Genomic DNA, 18341 nt, shown 5'->3' on the forward strand with positions numbered 1-18341 from the left:
AGTGTGGTCGACAAAGAGCCAGATACACACACTGTGATTACTTCCAAGGTTTCCATGGAACCCAGTTGTTTATGTTAGCGTGGCGCCGCCAGAAAAGGGGGGATTTACCGCTTTCCATTCAAAAAGAGGCGCCGCACCAGTGGTTTAGCATGTTACGCGTTATGGGTCCTACCGGTGCCAATGAGGGTTCCAAGATTCTGCAAGTTTAGTGTAGAAGAATATTAGAACAATATATCTTATCATATTAAAGATGTGTTTAGGTATTGAAAGCCCTGAGAAGTGTTGGACCCCACCCACATTAACACTCATTACTCCTGAGGGGGTTTACGAGGTGACCGTGTCCCGTTTTATTATTTTATTGGGATTATGACAGTATTGAGCTGAGGAATAGGACTCCGCCGGGCCCCGCGGAGCCTCTCGCGTGTACGTTTTCAATGACTTTCTTGTCCTCATGGCTTGTAAATGATGTGGAGGGTGACGAGCTGTATCATAGCAACCTCCGTGGGGGTGTCACACACTCGCCTCTGTGATACAGCTCAAATAAACCCTGCTGCCTTTTTTCACCTCTGCCACCTCACACACGCAGGCCACGGGGCGAGTTTCAGGAGATGTGCAGGAGCCTGCATGTACCATCCGGTGTTCTGGATCAGGTTATGCTCAGGTTCTTTCATTATGCTGTCCGTGTTCTACACCTGTGCAAGAACCCAGGGCGCTACTGAAGACATAAAGACTCGACCCAACCCACCGACACCTCGATACATTCACTCTTTTGCTTGTATTTCCATATCTTCAAACAAGAAACTCAGGCAAAGAGCATCTGTCTATAGTAGAGGGAGGGTTGTTGGTCACAGGTTCGAGTCCTTTGGACCATTTTTGAGCATTTTTGAACGTTTTCTCTCTGCCTCATCAGTTTTGCAGTCACAGTGGGTGTTCGTGAACTAAATTAAAGGATTAAATCAAAAACATCCCCCAGTTGTTGCCTGTCATGTGTTAACTGTGGAAGTCACATTTGGCTGTGAACAATAGTTTAAATCCCATTAACGGTGGCTGTGCTTATTCTCACAGCCAGTTGGTGAGTACCCCCCCCCCCCCCCCCCCCCCCCCCCCCCACACACACACACACACACACACACCACCACACACACCTTGATCCACTGCTGGCCGGCATCCATCCCGGAGTCATTGCTAATCAGAACTTGACGACAGGCAATATCCTTCACAAAAACAAATGGATCCGTTCTCTTGTGGGGTCCGCCCTGATGCGGGGGGGACAGGACGGGACGGTGAACCAGCAGTTGTGAGGACATCGGGGCTGCACTCTGCTCACTTTAGTGCTGATTCAACACTTTGCTTGGCAGATCCACCCAGAACTTTTAAAGCCCAGTCAGCCATTTCCGACTTGAGGAGCAGAAGATGCATTGTGCTTGAATCATCTCCAAGAATGCTCCTGTTATTTGCATGAATTAAGAAGTGGAGAAGTTTTGGGAAGACACAAGATCCATCAGGTTTGCCCAGACTCCTGCCAGGCTCCTCATGGGTGGAACCAGAAGATCCTGGCTTGGTCATCATGAGATCAGCCTCCTGTGACCCATCTGTGAATGCGCTCGTGCCCATGAAACCCGGCTCTGTGTCTCTGTGGACATGCTGTGGACTAACAACTCTACAGACATATTGCTAAGATCATGTGGAATTATAAAACATGCTGACTCAGGCGCACACATTCTGGCTGCCATCAAACGCCTCCAATCCTCTCCAATTATCCGCTGATAATCACGCATTCATCGCTGTGGGCCTCGAGTGCTTCCATTTCTAATTTAAACCACATTCGGCCCTCCTCTCCACACACATCTTTGCTTTGTCAGCACTTAAACGTCGCCTCAACAGCCCGATGTTTGCATACGAAGCTCAGAAACAGGCAAGCTGGGAGTGTGTGATGCACCACAGTGTCCCAGCATGGATTCAGAAGAAGGAGGGGAGCAGATGTTATCGCTCCGGTGATGTTTAGCGTGTTTCCTCCCTCGGAGTTTCGTCATTCGTAAAGGATGACCCAGACAGCTGAAAAAACGGAAGGACCACACACAACACCTCTGCTGGTCACATGCCTGGTTTACACCCCTGTAAAACTGCTCTTTGAACAACAGTCCGCTCCCCCGGTGACCGAGACTCAATTAGCAACCGAGGAAGTGCCCGATTGTTAGCTGACATGCTGGAAAATGCTCGGAACGTAATAAAGGAAGAAATGAGAAATCAATTAATCAAATAAGGTAGGATGAGGTATAAATATAAGATGTGGTTACGCCTTCTGTGGGAATCATTCTATGGCCCCTACATAGAATTATTTATTATTTCATTCCAAGCGTGGACGCATCCATCCCATTAATGTCAGAACGAGCGCTTCATTTGTGCCTGTGTGGATCTTTTGCTGTGTCCTCTCTCTATAGAGGTGGTTTTTTTCTTCAATAACTTGACAAATGAGAGCCAGATTAGAGCCCCGAACGGGATGGGCTGACAGGAGGGGGGGCGTGGTCTCGGTCATGTTGGACCACAATAAAAGCCACTTCTCTGGAGGATCCCAAACGTCTGCAGTAACACCACAGAAGCTGCTGCTGCTGTTGCAACTCATGCCAGTCTACATTTGACCCTTTGTCTTAAGTCAAAGGTTTCCTGTTAAAGTGTGTAAATTCCAATTTAAAAAATGAGGAATCAACTCTTCATCACAATAATCTCCGTCATTCTGGCGGCCAACGTGCAGGTGAGGAGCGCTTCCCCTCAATTTGAAGGTAAGATTAAGACCTCATTCCAGCATGGGTGTGTGAGTGGGAGGGTTTGTCAAAGGATGCATGTGTGTAAAAGTGTCTCATTGGAGGGTGACCACTTCAGGGACCAGGACAGGCTGGTGGAACAATAGGGCCGTTCACAGATATGGCTTTCATAAATAATACTTGTAAAAAGTCACCACAACAGTCAACGATTTACGACAACTATTGTATCCGTTCTCTGAATCGACGACGTTTCCGACGCAGACAGGAAATGAAACAGGGACACGTGTCCCCGGTAATTCAGATCCGCACCAACCATGAGCTACGAAACAGCCGCTGCGCTCTGGTGCGTGAGCACTAATCAGCGACCTCGCTGACTCAGCGAATGTGGAAACAGGGCGTCTCAGGACTCGCTTCTGCTCCGACACGCCATGAGGAAGCAGTGGGGAGACGAGATGAATGACTTCAGGGACAGCGTTTTTTTTCCCTCCTCCTCAGGCTCACTAAAATGATGTCCGTGCGTTTGCAAACCCGGCGAATAGGATCCATCTGGGCTCCGCATCCGCGTTGGCTCCGTCTTCATCATCTCAGGGTCTGATGTAGTGTAGTAACGCATCAGCCCAATGAGCAATACGTTTGTGTTCATGGGGCGTAGTTTGTCCTTATTCCTGCTGACTGCTGGGGCACTGCTGTTTGGAAGCCAGCCATTGTATCACACACACACACACACACACCTTGACAGGAGGGAAGTTAAGATTAACGACCCACACCCAAACGTATGCCCGATGCTCCCCGGCAGCCAAATGACTGTTTTTCCCCACAATGGAACAGTCTGTGGAGCCTAATGCTCGCTGTAGCTGGTGGTTACTGAGGCCCGGCGTGAGGCGGCTGGCGTGGTGACACCGCACATGAGTTAGGAGATAACATATCACTACGGCCACGTTTGAGCTGTCCGAGCGCTCACAATGCGCAGCGCGAGTGCTACACACCCACCGTTTAGCTGTAGCTTCAGTTCTTTTTACCATTCTGACTCAATCAGGGCAGCAGCTAAAGCTGAGCCTCTCTCTTAAAACTAACATTCAGGGGCTTAACAGCATAATTACGCCTCTCTAGCTGGAGAATATAGGACTGCCAGCAAACTCAGACCTCTGCAATGCTCTTGAATTTACAGTTGGATCTTATTAACAAGCAGGTGTTTCCCATTACAGCTGAATAGAACCTTTAACAGAATCGTGCCTGCTCATAAAACGTCAGTAGCTGGCTGCAGCTGCTGAGCTTTTTCCATTTTATTGTCCCGTGCGTGCTCACGTATCGGCCCAAACTGCACTGATTCCCAGCCTTTTTACCGAAGGAAAGCTTCAGCGTTACGGTAGACGTGGCGGTTTGGGCAACGGGCTGCGACTTCAGCCAGGCCTGTGTAAACGGGCTTTAGCTGGAGGTGAGAAGGCCAAAGGACAAGGACCTTCTCTTCCCAGCAAGCTGAGTACACAGAGTCGCCCGGGCTTTTATGAGCGTGTATCCCACAAGGTTGGGGCCACTTTCCCCCGCGGGACATGTGTCTGCTGGGACGTGCAGGAGCGTGAGAGGTCGGAACTGACCTGGACGCCGCTGCCGCTCTTACCTACGGTGAAGCTGCTCTTGATGCCCGTATAGTCTTTTATCAGCGCTGAGGAGCTTCATTAAGTTTTCCACACGAGTATCAAACCACACAGAGAGGCTGGCTTTCATTTGAGCGAATCTCAATGGGAGTCTTTATTCCATCTACTCCATTTTCCAGAGATTTGTAAACCGCTTACTCATAAATTCCGGAGTTGGCGTCGCATCTGGTGAGCTGGCAGCGCCGTCGTAGTCGCGTTTATAATCACCTTCACCTTTGCCACGGCCTTTGAGGGGCGGGTTTAGTCATCCTGGCTACCTCATATTTCAGCCTGTGCTCCACGCAGCCAATGCCCATGCGGAGAGTTAACGAGGTTCTGAAGCTGTGACTCATTCCCCACAAACAGAGAGGAATGAGGCTCAGACTGCCGTTAAACTTTAGAATGTTTTCAGACACATTAGGAATTAGCGGGGGTAAAAGTTGGGATTCGATCACACATTGAGGACCTCTGACGAGCGCTCGAGAGACAAACGCAGCTGCTTGATGTGATAAAACCCCGTCAGCAGTTAGAAGGGAGGGTAGAATAAGGAATGAAAGGAGGATCCGCGGAAGTTTACGCTCCGGAACACAAATTGGGAGTTTTCCGCTTTCGCAACAATACTAAAGAACTGTGGCTCATCAGAAGTTTCTGAGTGGGTCTGATCCTCTGCCAGAACCAAAGGTGTCCACTGAAGAACATGCGTGCCAAGTCTCTGATGGCCGTGCCGCCTCATTTGTAATATCACCTGAAACCTCGAGTATGTGCGCTCAGCGGAACGGTGCCTTGAAGGACGGGCGCACACACGTTCAGCACATTTCTGCACACATTTGTAGAAAAACAGGTGGAATCTGGCCATATTTTCATTAGAGATACAGTAACAGACAAAAGCACAACAGATTGCACTCTGGGATTTGTAGTCTCCCTGAATATTGTGGGATACTTAGTGGTCCCAAATCCACAAGCAAGTACACATGAGAGGACTTGGAACATACTTGGGAACGCAAATACATTGACAAAGAACAATAATGTGAGTGACATAATGACTAAATGATCCAACAATGATGATTGGGCCACGAGTTCGCTGAAATTAGCCGTTCATTTGCGGAGCATTCAAAGGTCAAAAGGTCGGTGTTACGGGTCCTTTGTAGCCGGGCCGATGAAAGCGACGGCACACATGCATCCGTTCATCTGCGTGTTATTACTGCCTACAGGCTGCTGCCACCAGCGCCGCCACCCCCGGGGTCACATTAACTAAACAATCCCCGAGCTCTAAACACGGAGGTCAAGGCAACTGTGGGAGACCCGGTTAAGACAAAGACCTCGCTGTTTTCATTCAAACAAACTGGCGACCTGAAAATAAGGCTCAGGCTTGTCTCGGATTATTGAGTTTCTGTCTGGTTTGTTTCCACTGAGACAGAAATACGCTGACGGCGGGGGGGGGGGGGGGGCGGGCGGGGGGGGCTAACATCAACGTTAATCTTTCATCTGCGGTTTTCCTCTTTCACGCACACCTGCGGCTTTCCGTGTTTTCACAAACAGAACTTTGTGGCGCCGGATTGCCGCCAGGCGCAAAACAAAAGTAAACAGCCGATTGTACTGAAGTGTTTCGATCCATAAAAATGGACAATTAAACGTCTTCGGGTTTCCTCACTTTCCAGTCAGGGTTTTGGCCGACCTCGGCGGCAACGCCACGCTGCCCTGCCAGCTCCCGTCCAAAGACACCATGTTCTTTGGCGCCACCGGCATGCGAGTCAAGTGGACCAAAGTGGCGGAGGACGAGGCGTTCAATGAGGACGTGCTGCTTTCAATGGGATTCCACGAGAAGACCTTTGGAAGCTTTGAGGACCGGGTCTCCATCGTGAACAGCGACAGCGACGACGGCTCCATCTTAATAACCAACATCGCCATGCAGGACGCGGGGAAATACCAGTGCGAGCTCATCAACGGCATGACAGATGTGGTCATGGAGGTTCACTTGGAAGTGCAAGGTGGTCTCAAGGATGGTGGGTAATTTTTGCTAGCATGAATCCTTTGTTTTGTCTACTCCTGTGGAATATGAATATATTTAATCAACATGCAAACAGAAGCCGATTGTGTTGGTCCGATCTGTCCTGTTTTTCCCGCGTCTGATTCCTGCTTCCCATTCCAGCCGAGGATTGTTTCACATTTGTTAGCCGGAATCGCTGCAGCTTGTTTTTCGCCAGCGTTCGCCAGCATCTGGTTCCCTTTCGGCGACGGCTCGCCCACGTGCGTGGAGCGACTTCAGGCAAAAGTAGTGGGGAGAAAGGAAAGCTTTTAAGACGGGAAGGAAATGAAGCCACGATGGCTCATCACTTGTCTTCAGTTTCCAGGAACGAGATCAAGCATCCCAACGTGCAGATGTTTCCTTGCGCAGTTGGACAAAGGCTACGTTCATTATTACGCTGACGGCCTTCGTTGACCACATTTGATCTCCTTGCTGTCTCCTTCAGGGGTCGTTTTCCCGTACCACCTCCGCGTGGGCCGCTACAACATGAACTTCACCAATGCCGTGCGGGCGTGTCTGGAGCAAGATGCCGTGGTCGCGTCCTCCGATCAGCTGCTAGATGCCTGGAGAGGTGGTCTGGACTGGTGCAACGCCGGCTGGCTGAGCGACGGCTCGGTGCGGTATCCCATCACCAAACCCAGAGAGCCTTGTGGTGGCGCCAAAAACGGACCAGGTCTCAGAAGTTACGGACTCCAAAACAGGCGGAGCCTCTTCGACGTGTTCTGCTTTTCCTCCGCTCTCAAGGGTTCGTTCTCTTTCTTTTTATTGTCTCGCCGGTGTTTGGTTGCTCACAATCTTCTTCCTCTTGCGCTTCCTGTCAGGGACCTTTTATTGGCTGGTCCAACCCGAGAGGCTGACCTTCGCTGAGGCCGTGCAGGCCTGTTTAGATGACGGCGCCCAGATCGCCAAAGTGGGCCACATCTTCTCCGCCTGGAAGCTGGAGGGTTACGACCGCTGCGACGCCGGCTGGCTGGCTGACGGGAGCGTCCGCTACCCGATCTCCAGGCCTCGCAAGAACTGCAGCCCCACAGAATCTGCGGTGCGCTTCGTCGGATTCCCGGACAAAACTCAGAAGTCGTACGGCGTTTACTGCTTCAAGGCCGAGCAGTAAACACATGGAGAGTGCAGCCTCTCCCTCGGAAGCAGCAGCAGTCAGTAAAACCATCAATAAAGTTTACAATCCTACATCCCAACGTGATCCCATTATCTCTGACAACCCTCACGGTGAGGTCGTGCGCGAGCGAGCTGACAGATAAGAGCTCGACGACTGACATCTGCCTTTAGTCTGTCCTCCCCGGAACGACTCCAGATTTATGTTTTATCTGCAAAGATCGGCTGCTTCATCAAATGTCTGAGCAATAAAAGAATGTGACATTTTGGGCATTTGTAAAGTGTTGTTGTAAGAGCTTCAACTGGTCACACATCACGCTAATATCATAACAGTTGGGAGGTACTCCAGATAAATGCCATATTTCATCATCCGTCTGCCTCCTCTGAGGCCAGACACCGAATGTAAAGAAGACTGTGACCTTTCTGTACTGGCGTCTCAGACAAGCTCACCAGAGCTGTTTGGCTGTTGCTTGGCTATGATAACCTGATGCAGCGTGTATGTTCTGTGTCAGTCTTGTGTTGTGTTTGTCGATCCCAGCCCAGATTAGCTTTGCTAGCATGAATAAAATACAAATCCGATGTTACTTTTATCAAATGCATTTGTGTGACATGTAAACTGTGATCGATCGAAAATGAGGTGAATTCCAACACCAGATTAAAGACCAGAACAAAACAACACCTCCACAGTGTTTCCATGTTCTTTTTGTTACATTAATCCTGCTATATTTATCACATGCACTGAAATATTGTGGATATTTCAGCTCACGCGTCATGATGCATTTTTGACCCGTGGAAAATATCTGTTGCACTTGTGCACAAAAACAAGACTAAAGGCCTCTTTGTATCTTATCATTGTGTATCTTTTTAAAGAAAAAAAATAAACTTTTTTTCTCATAATGGTTTTGTCATTATTTTGTAGATCTATAACCAGCATGTATTATGGGGTGAACCGTATATAAGGCTGTTTAAGCAGCCTGAGTTAGGGACAGCATGTTGATGTGAGGATTTAAGGTGACCCTCTTCAGAATGCTGCTGGACAATCTTCCACGCTTCCGGTTCTCCTCCGTCTGCAGATCCTGACCGGTGCAGACTATCGTGATCTGATGTTTGCATTAGACCAGGCCGTTCCCTCGGGAGTCAGTGGCTGCCAGGAAGCTTACAGGAAGACCCAAGGTGCATTACCTTCGCAAAATAAATCTTGGATGCTCGTTAAATTCCTCAGACGTGGGTTCAGAGGTTTTTCCGGCGATCACCTAGAAAACACGTGCATTTCATGAGCCACAAATGTCTTTTCTTTTTTTCTCTCGCTGGGGCATCCAGTTGCAGCCTTTGATCACCACCAGTTAAAGCAGGCTGGGCAGCACCCCAGACGTCAGGGTGCACCCCTCTAATGGTCTCTAGGAGGGAGCCTCTGCTGCTAAAGGACGAGCCTTTCATGAGCAGGAGCTCACCCCTTTAACTGTTTATGTCAAGGTTACATCTTTAGCATCGGTCTCAGCAGTAAAAAGCAATGGAAAAAGGCTCTAATCTTGTTTACTTGAGTCAAAACCACTTTTTAATAAACAAACCCTCTTCTAATACACAGGCCTGCACCAAGGAGACTCTTCTGCAGCTGTAGCATTCCATACAAGTCACGTTTGCTTTTCCTCTGTCCCCTCAAGTCAGTTTCTGGTGGAGGACAATAACTCGGCCTGGATGTTAATTGTTCCTGAAGCAAGTGCGATTTAATGCAACATTACAAAAGATAAATACATTTGTAGGTCAAGCTACTAAGCTACGGTTTTATTTTCCATATTTTTTAAGGGGCAATTATGAGATTTGTGCCATTTCAAATCAGCTGGACTGTGGAAGCGACCCGACAATCGTGGTTTTATCCCCAGTCTGACAGCTCGACCTACTGGTGAAAAACCGCAAGATTAAATCCACCCGAACGGGCAAAATATGTAACGCGAAAATGTTAATAATCTAATGTAAAATAACATTTTATGAATCAATGTTGAAATACTAAAGCAGTCAGATTCTTCCGTACAATAGTCATAATTTATTTTAAAAAACTTTGGGGTTTACATTAAATAATGTCACGCACATCTGTAATCGCTGTGATTTCCGCCTTCGGCCACAAGAGGGCGGAATAACATTTTCTGCTCTATCGGTACCTTGGTGATGACTTTTATTTGCACTCTCTTATAAATAGAATCAGAAATGGTTAAACAAACAAACACGAGATATATGAATATGCTAACTTTTTTGACTCAAGGCATTCTGGCAATGGTGCAACTTCACATTTGGACCTTTAAAGTTGCACAAAGTCTGGAGAACAAGTATTTACGTGTGCAGGATTCACTGCAGTCCAAGCATTCTTCCACACCGGCCCGCCCACCAGCGTCACTTATGGCTGCCGAGGAAGCAGAATGCAGAAACAAACGGATCAGCCGCTGTGGCAGAGGCTCACGCACACACACTGGGACGCACGGAGCCTGTGAGAACCTGGAGATTTGCGGGAACACAGCTGGAGATGTGGGCGGAGGTGTGGAAACTCGCGTTACTACAGTTGTTACTCCTGGAGTTCTGCTGGGTTAAAGGTAAGGTCTCGTCTTCACTGTTGTAGAAAGAAATAAAAACGGGGTGGGGGGCCCTGTGGCCTCATCATCGCCATAATTAAAACACGGGATGAAACAGAAATTAAAATGCGGCCACTGCCGTCAGGGTTAAAATAAAATTAGAGTTTAAGATTAAAATGGGCAAATTAGTGTAGAAACCTTGTCACACATTTGGTTCTCTTTTCAAACAAATGAGAAAGGCACTTTAAAATTAAGTGGCCTCTTACAATTTTCATTTAACTTTTAAGACTTTGTACAGCTAATTATTAAAATCACCCTCGGGAAATGATGTTTGGTTTTCCTAATATTGGCTTTCATAGTGGTAAATATTGACAGAATCAGCAGCCTAGATATACTTTTCCATACATTACATAAACATACACAATTGTTAAGTCTGAATTCTGGCGTTGAGCTGTACCTCAGGAGTGTGTGGAGGCTTGGGGGGGGCAGCTGGTGTTTGTTTGGTGGAACCAGTTCACCCTGAAACACGTGAGGAGAGCATGGAAACTCCACCAGAAGGCTTGAGGCCATCAGGCTGGTACTCAAAGTCCATTTATTCAACCCCGAATCCGTAAACCAGGACGGTATCAGCTCAAGTGGGGGCACCTAAATCACAGCCAGGCTCACCAGTCAACACTGGGAGAGTCTGGAATGATGCTCCACTCAGGTACAACAAGACAATCAGGAGCAGGAGAGGAGGGAAACAGCTTTTATACTCGAGGTGGAGTGAGACAATGACACAGGTGGAACACATTAGAGCTGGCACGCCGTCACGATGGCGGGAAACTTGACAGGAAGACGAGGATGACCCCAGACTTCAAAATAAAACAGGAGGTGGGGACATCAAGGACAAAAGCCTGCAAGCAACAACCTGACCTGCTGACCTCTGACCCCCCATCCCATGCAAGTCTGACCTCGTCGGGGTCTTCTAGAGAGACAAATGGTGCATTACACAAGTGAAAGGATAGAAAAGGGACCAGACCGAAAGCAAAAGAAAGATAAAGGATTTAACGATAAACAGGATCGTTATTTTCTAAAAATGAGGCAACACAGTGCTCTCAGGATGATCCGGAGCCCCCAGCAGCGCACGCAGACAAGCGAGCGGCTCTGGTGTCATCAACCACCCGTTTAGAAGAACAGTGTCGTAGGTTTCTTTGGTCTTTGGCTGTGAATGAACACACGGTTCCTGTTACTCTGTTCCAAGGTTTAGCACAGCTAATAAATGTCAAGATTCACACACCCTCGATGCTGATATGGCACAAATGAAAGGGGAAGCTCAGTCACGTAGACATGAGTCACTCGCTGAACAATGGCTAAGACGTCACACAGTTTTACACTCTGGGCTCCAACCAAGCGCTCAGTGACGTGGGAAGTCGTTATTTTTAATCCCAGGAATCCCGTCGTCGGGATCTGCTCACTCATCCCCTGTTTTCCCTCAGATGATCTGTTAGCGTGAGCATTAGCCTCCCCTTTTATTTCAAAACGAGGGATAAAAGTCCGACTTTTAAAGCAAAACTGAGGGGCCCTGTAGAAGGTTCAGAGATCCAGGCCCAGCAGTTGCCTCTGACTTACACAGACACGTAGACGACCCTCTGGAACCAGGCTGCAAGCTTTAAAGCTGTTACCGGTGGCAGTCATTAGTCATTTGAAATTGATTCTAGATGATAATTTTGGAAAGACTGCCAAGTCCTGGAAGGGTGATAGATGAGAAGGGTTCATCCCGGGAGAGTCTGGATAATCACAGCTGCCTGTTCCATGTGGCTATGATTTGGTATCACCGACATTTCTTACTGATGCAGGAGTTCCAGCGTGTGAAAGCCACGAGTTCCAGTGCAAGCTAGGAATCTGCATTCCCGCTGTGTGGAGATGTGACGGCGACGATGATTGTGCCGATAACTCCGACGAGGAGGACTGTGGTAAGATCTCTTATTTGTTACCGGAGGTGGCTCCATCTTTAAGTTGGTTTTTCTACGGCTCGTGAACCTCACAGGTAGGGAGGGGTGCTGTAAAATGTCAAGCGTGGTAGGAAAATGCAGCATGTTGCTTCAAAACAAAACTCTTCCCGTCTGCCTGACCGTAGAGTCTCAGTGCGAAGCCAATCAGTTCCGGTGTAACGACGGTCTGTGCATCCCAGCCAGCTGGCAGTGCGACGGAGACAAGGACTGCTCAGACTACACCGACGAGCTAGAATGCATTGGTGAGTCCGCTACCCTCTGGGAGGGGGGCTTGGGGGGGATGGGAGCCTGTGCTTGATCTTAAATGACCTGGAGCGATGGAACTAAAATATATAAATATTGGAAATTCATAAGGAAGAAAAAGAAAAGCTCCATAGCATTCCGAGCCAGGAGCGCTAGGTTCTCCTCGTCCCCTTTGAAAGTTTGATCTTGAGCAGTTGCTCATACCTGTTTAGAATACCACCCCCCACCCAAGAGTCCAGCCTCCGTCCATCCCGGAGCCATATCGAAGTTCCAAAACCCAAACGGAAACATGAGCCGGACCAGCTGCACGGCGTCAGAGCTCACCGAAGAGCTCGCCGACTGGACGCTTTGCTCTTGCGATACACCCGGAACCTTTCGAGCCGCGAGCCACGATTCGCTGTGTGACATCACTGACTTATTAGGAGCAGACGACGCATTTTCCTTGATTCTCCTCCAGGGAGGTTCCGATTTGCATGTGTAATGCTGTAAATAATGTAGAACACATGTGTGAGCGTGAAGCCACGGGATCCACCAGGATTGTCCAGCCTTTCCGAGCAAACTCCCGAGAGACTCCGGAGAGCTACGTCGAAAGCGCTACATACTCTCATGGGTGGAACCAGAAGATCCTAACGTGATTCATGCTACTGTCCAGCTCTTGTGAGATCAGCCTGCTGTGACCCATCTGTGGATGCGCTCATGCCCCTGAAACTTGGCTCTGCTCCTCCGCCTCCGAACCTTCTGGACTGTCAAACGCGCAGACATACTGATAAGATCGCACGTCAACAAACGTGTGGAATGTTGGTCAACGATTTCCAACAGGATAAGCCTGACCCCATGTGGAGAGAAATAAAGGCCTTCCCACTGTGGCAGCTGGATTCCCATTAGAACCATCGTGGCCATTTTTTTGTTCTCCAGCTGTTTGGGATGAGCACTTGTTGCTAGTCAGCAGCAGAAATCTTCCTGAATAAAGACGGGAGGGATCAGAATCAGCCTGAAGGGACGCCAGGCCGTGATCAGTGTCTCTTCTAGAGGCTAGTGTGACCATTAATGTATGTGTTTCCATCTGTTAAACATGCTGCTGTCTTTCTTCTTCTTTTTCTTGCACCCTCTAAAGGACGGCTTCTCTCATCCTTTATGGAAGCCTTCTGTGCGACTGTCATTTCATTTATCGTGATATACGGCTGTGGGCCGAGAGCAGTTGGGTTCTGGCCGCCAGCCTGATCTCAGCTGTTTCATATATGAACATATGACTCGCAGCTGGTTTTCTGAGTGTATATAACAGTCACTGGAGGCCCTGCTTAGTTCACGTAGTGGCTCTCCCATGACCAGCCAAGATCTCCCTTGGTTGCTTGGACATCAGCATCTGGATCGGGTTTTGGAGTTTCAAACTCACGGGCCCATGGCAATCTGCAAATATACAACAGGCTCCCGATGTTGCGTCAGAACACGAGTCGGAACAAAAGGAGTCCAGTGTTTTGTGTTGTTGCTCCCCTCCCCAGCTTGGTCATCCTTCACAAACAATCCAGACCCGGCGGAGAAGAGACCACACAGAACAGCTGTGCTCGCTGCAGGTCTCGCGTCCACGTCTTAACCTCAAACAGAAGCGCTTTGTTGAGCAACAGCAAAGACCATGAGAGAGTCACTTCATTTTGTTTTTATTTTCAATGCACGTGCGTCACCTGTAGGCTGGCAGCAAACCAAGAAAATGCTGCAAATGCTTTGGGACATGTGACTGCCACGGCCAATCAGGAGGCTCGGCCACACGTGACCTGGTTTACAGCCTCTCATATAGTCCAGCTGGGATACTAGTGCGGCTCCGGGACATTGATACTTGCCCATTAGTTTCATTCTTGCATGTGAATTTGCCTTCTTGACGTATGCAGACTTACAGGAGAGTTGTCAAGCGGAGGACTTTATGTGCGGCTCTGGCAGATGCATTCCAGCCACGTGGAGATGTGACGGTACCGGCGATTGCCCCGACAACAGCGACGAAATGAACTGTCCTCGTAAGTCTTTTCCTTCTGACAAGTGCGATGACTCCTTCCTTTTGCTGTCTGATGCACCCGCCCCCCTATTTTCCTAATGGGAATAATAATAAAGTGCTGAACTGTAAAAATATATGTTATATATAATGAAATATTATATGTAATTGAATATGCAAGTGGTTTAAATGTTACACTTTAAATTGCCCCAGCACCATTGTAGGAGGAACAGCAGCTCAAACAGGAGGGGTTCTGGTTCGAGTCCCTGTTGCACACCAAAACCAATTGCAAAGTAGTTTTCTCCTGTTGCTGCAGGGAGGACGTGTGATCCCGCGATGTACCAGTGTAAGAGTGGAGAGTGCATCCTGGCCAGCTGGAGATGCGACGGCGCCAGCGATTGCGGTGACGAGACCGACGAGGAGAACTGCACACGTAGGTTTGATACCATCAGAAATAAGGACAATGATGCCTTTATGTGAGTGACGAGTGTGGGATTTTCTACCTTTACCGGTTGTTTCTGATCACACAAGAACTTTTCCTCTCCTGACCATTTAGAGGCTTATAAGGAGATGACGTGTCCGCCTGGTCACTTTCAGTGCAAATATGGGGAGTGCATCCCAGCCAGGTGGAAGTGTGATGACGAATTTGACTGTTCCGACCAGAGTGACGAGGAAAACTGTTGTAAGTAGCCTTTGATAAACTCCAGTCCCTCCAAAATGTCATGACTAACGCAAAAGGAAACACATCTCAGCATCTTCTTCAACATCATTGTTAAACATCCCCTCCAGTTCGGTTACCTGGCAACCCGCTCGGCTTTCTTCTGAAGCTGCATTTCTTGCCCCCACATTTCTGTTCCAGCAGATCTCACTCCATGTTTACATCATTTCCAGTTCGGATTTTTGGCGACCTCGGCGGCAACGCCACCCTGCCTTGTCGGCTCCCGTCCAAAAGATCCAACACCGGCATCCAGGTGAAATGGATCAAGCTGGAAAACGACGAATCTCCGCTTGAGGACGTGCTGCACTCGCTGGGAACCAAGACCAAAACCTTTGGAAGATTCGAAAACCGGGTATTTCTACAGGGCGCTGACAGCAGAGACGTCTCCCTGGTCATCCATGACATCGCCGTGGAGGACATGGGACAGTACCGCTGCGAGGTCATCGACGGCACCAAACGCACAGCTGAAGAGGGTTTCCTCAAAGTGAAGGGTTGCGTCATCGAAGGTGAGAGGAACTAAGTAAGTTACTCTTTTCTGCCCTCGACCCTTCAATCAACCATTACGGTGCTGCTGCGTTCAGGGGTCGTCTTTCCGTACTCCCCACCTTCGGGCCGCTACAACCTGAACTTCACCAAAGCCACGCAGGCGTGTCTTGAGCAAGATGCTGTGATCGCGAGCCATAATCAGCTACTAAAGGCCTGGAGAGGTGGTCTGGACTGGTGCAACGCCGGCTGGCTGAGCGACGGCTCGGTGCGGTATCCCATCACCAAAGCCAGAGAGCCTTGTGGTGGCGCCGACAACCCAGCAGGTCTCAGAAGTTACGGACTCCAAGACAGGCAGAGCCTCTTCGACGTGTTCTGCTTTTCCTCCACTCTCAAGGGTTCGTTCTCTTTCTTTTTATTGTCTCGCCGGTGTTTGGTTGCTCACAATCTTCTTCCTCTTGCGCTTCCTGTCAGGGACCTTTTATTGGCTGGTCCAACCCGACAGCCTGACCTTCGCTGAGGCCGTGCAGGCCTGTTTAGATGACGGCGCCCAGATCGCCAAAGTGGGCCACATCTTCTCCGCCTGGAAGCTGGAGGGTTACGACCGCTGCGACGCCGGCTGGCTGGCTGACGGGAGCGTCCGCTACCCGATCTCCAGGCCCCGCAAGAACTGCAGCCCCACAGAATCTGCGGTGCGCTTCGTTGGATTCCCGGACAAAACTCAGAAGTCGTTCGGCGTTTACTGCTACAAGGCCGAGCAGTAAACATGCGGAGAGTGCAGCCTCTCCCTCGGAAGCAGCAGCAGTCGGTAAAACCATCAATTAAGTTTACAATCCTCCCTCCCAACGTGATTTTAATAGGTTTATTTAGTTCTGATACACAGCGAGGACGTTAGCATGTTCCATGCAGTCAGTCTGTGCTGTGATATGGAAATACGAAGATTTTAGGGAACATCTTAGCACAGGATTATCCCTGTCGGGGTGTTTTGTAGTTCCAGAAGATTTAGTGGACCAAATAATAGTTTCCAGTGGGCTAATCTGTGATATCCAGTGTTGTGTTTAAGTGAATGAAAGCAGTATTTTAAAGGTTATTTACAGCGGTGCCACATGTTAGAGTCACCACTCCAAGATAGACTTTATCAATATATATGACATATCTGAAAGTCAGGAACTTTCAGGAATAATGTCTTTTGGTTCATTCAGCGTAGCATCGAAGCTCAAATGTGTTTTTATGAAGAAGGGAGGGTAGAATAGGGTACAATAGTAGTGGGTCGAGCACAGAACCTTGCGGGATCCCCATGACTAGTTTAAATGTACAGGGAGAAGATTATTATTAATACATTTATGTACATTAAAGATGAAAACATTCCTGATGCTGCTTGTCCACTGTCTGACCCCATGACAGGATGTAATTGATCAGATTTTACTGCAGTTTTCAGCTGTCTAAAATCTAAAGTGACTCCGACAAACTGTGGTTAGGATGTGAGCTGTAAACTGTGTGTGTTGCCACTTCGTTTCTGTTCACTCTGAATGGGCTGGATAGCATTATAATAATCTAAAAAAAAAAATCTTTTTTTTCCTTTTTATTAGGAATGCTGTTTAAAGACCACAGTAATTGTGTCCTGGACAGAAAGATCAAACAATTCAAAGTAATTTTCTTTGATTTTTTTTTTTATGTTTTACGGGGTTTTGAACTTGTTGTGGTGGTGTTTTTTTTCAATAATTCTTCATAATTTCATTGATTTTTATGCTGCTGTTCACGCTGAGGTCACATAAGTGAAGTATTCAGTTTTTTACAAACCAAGCTTGTAATGTTATTGTAATACACTGCAAAAAAAACCCAAAAAACAACCAAAATATATTTTTGTGTCATGTTGCTGTGCAGCTTTTTCAGAAGAATAAAAGGAACCAAAATAAATCAGCTTGAAATGAATGAGGATGTGGTGATTTAAGTGTATTGCTTCAGCTGCCAGGGGGTCACGGGTTCATGCTGCTGTGAGGATCTAAGATTAACCTCACCTCGTATTTCATATTCACTGACAGTTAAGTGGGTCCGTTGGTTCTGTTGCAGATGGAATTTATATACAGACCTGCGTCTGTACAATAACTGAACAGAAAGAAGCTGTGGTGCGTTCCAATTGTGATATCGCCCCCTGCTGGCCGACGCGCCGCACTGCACACTATGTTACACGACGTCACATAGCTTTACCAATGTCTTTTATCCATGTATGTTATTTATTTGGTGATTTAAAGCAGAAACAAAGACTTTGGTCTCATCATCAAAAACATTCTAGACATTCACATTGTAAAAAAGGTGATAAATATAAAATGATAATAAGGCTTGAACACACAGAAACATTCACAGGCATAAAAAATAAAAATAAAATAAAAAACCCAGACATATTTCTATTGGAAACGGGATGGACACACATATCCATCCACATCCATCAACATTCTGTTAATGTTACCGTCGGGGCCGTCCGTACTCTTTGGTCCATTGCTGGTATAAGAGAGAGTCAGAAAGGAGAAAAATTATGTTATATTGCTGAGAAACATTTCATCTTTATTGCATCCCTTTTACACACCGGCTGGTCTCCTAAAATATGATTTGCCTGGAGTAGTGTCGGGTCAGGTGACAGCGTCACAAGATCAGCAGCGTGGAATTAAATTATGCCTAAAGAGCCATTGCGTTCAAGTCTTTTTGCAAGTTTCAGAAAAATACATTCTCTTAATGGCTGATTTAAAATGGCCACAATGAAAAGCGTGCAGGAAAATAGCACTAAAGACAAAGCTTTGACAAGAGAAATTGAACTAACTTTGAATGAATAAT

At 47.8% G+C, this 18341-nt stretch overlaps 2 protein-coding genes and 1 long non-coding RNA gene across 4 annotated transcripts; 2 read left to right on the plus strand and 1 right to left on the minus strand.

Moving 5' to 3' along the window:
- The first annotated feature begins 2567 nt into the window (after positions 1–2567).
- LOC130525443 (hyaluronan and proteoglycan link protein 1-like) lies at positions 2568–8429 on the plus strand. Its single transcript, XM_057032233.1, has 4 exons — positions 2568–2780; positions 6055–6399; positions 6868–7167; positions 7244–8429. The coding sequence occupies exons 1-4, from the start codon at positions 2696–2698 to the stop codon at positions 7531–7533; spliced, it is 1020 nt and encodes a 339-aa protein (XP_056888213.1). The 5' UTR covers positions 2568–2695; the 3' UTR covers positions 7534–8429.
- A 660-nt stretch (positions 8430–9089) lies between these two features.
- LOC130525446 (uncharacterized) lies at positions 9090–10691 on the minus strand. Its single transcript, XR_008950491.1, has 3 exons — positions 10551–10691; positions 9776–9927; positions 9090–9429 (listed from the first exon to the last, which is right to left on the minus strand). It is a non-coding gene; the product is annotated as an uncharacterized LOC130525446 (long non-coding RNA).
- On the plus strand, positions 9905–17444 carry LOC130525442 (hyaluronan and proteoglycan link protein 1-like). Of its 2 annotated transcripts, XM_057032232.1 has the most exons (10): positions 9905–10114; positions 11932–12048; positions 12213–12329; positions 14214–14336; positions 14628–14744; positions 14868–14993; positions 15203–15535; positions 15611–15910; positions 15987–16320; positions 17102–17444. In XM_057032232.1, the coding sequence occupies exons 1-9, from the start codon at positions 10048–10050 to the stop codon at positions 16274–16276; spliced, it is 1590 nt and encodes a 529-aa protein (XP_056888212.1). In that variant the 5' UTR covers positions 9905–10047; the 3' UTR covers positions 16277–16320; positions 17102–17444. The 2 variants fall into 2 exon arrangements, with proteins under 2 accessions (XP_056888212.1, XP_056888211.1); XM_057032231.1 differs by having other exon boundaries at positions 9906–10114; positions 15987–17444.
- The last annotated feature ends 897 nt before the right edge of the window (positions 17445–18341 follow it).

The sequence above is a fragment of the Takifugu flavidus genome, chromosome 5 (genome assembly GCF_003711565.1).
Source record: "Takifugu flavidus isolate HTHZ2018 chromosome 5, ASM371156v2, whole genome shotgun sequence".
NCBI classification, from domain to species: Eukaryota; Metazoa; Chordata; class Actinopteri; order Tetraodontiformes; family Tetraodontidae; genus Takifugu; species Takifugu flavidus.

Bases quoted from the DNA above. Each gene is read 5' to 3' on its own strand.
- LOC130525443 (XM_057032233.1), top strand. From the start codon at position 2,696: ATGAGGAATCAACTCTTCATCACAATAATCTCCGTCATTCTGGCGGCC. The intron at 2,781-6,054 runs GTAAGATTAAGA...CTCACTTTCCAG, and splicing joins CGCTTCCCCTCAATTTGAAG to TCAGGGTTTTGGCCGACCTC. The intron at 6,400-6,867 runs GTGGGTAATTTT...TGTCTCCTTCAG, and splicing joins GCAAGGTGGTCTCAAGGATG to GGGTCGTTTTCCCGTACCAC.
- LOC130525442 (XM_057032232.1), top strand. From the start codon at position 10,048: ATGTGGGCGGAGGTGTGGAAACTCGCGTTACTACAGTTGTTACTCCTG. The intron at 14,994-15,202 runs GTAAGTAGCCTT...CATCATTTCCAG, and splicing joins GAGTGACGAGGAAAACTGTT to TTCGGATTTTTGGCGACCTC. The intron at 15,536-15,610 runs GTGAGAGGAACT...TGCTGCGTTCAG, and splicing joins GAAGGGTTGCGTCATCGAAG to GGGTCGTCTTTCCGTACTCC.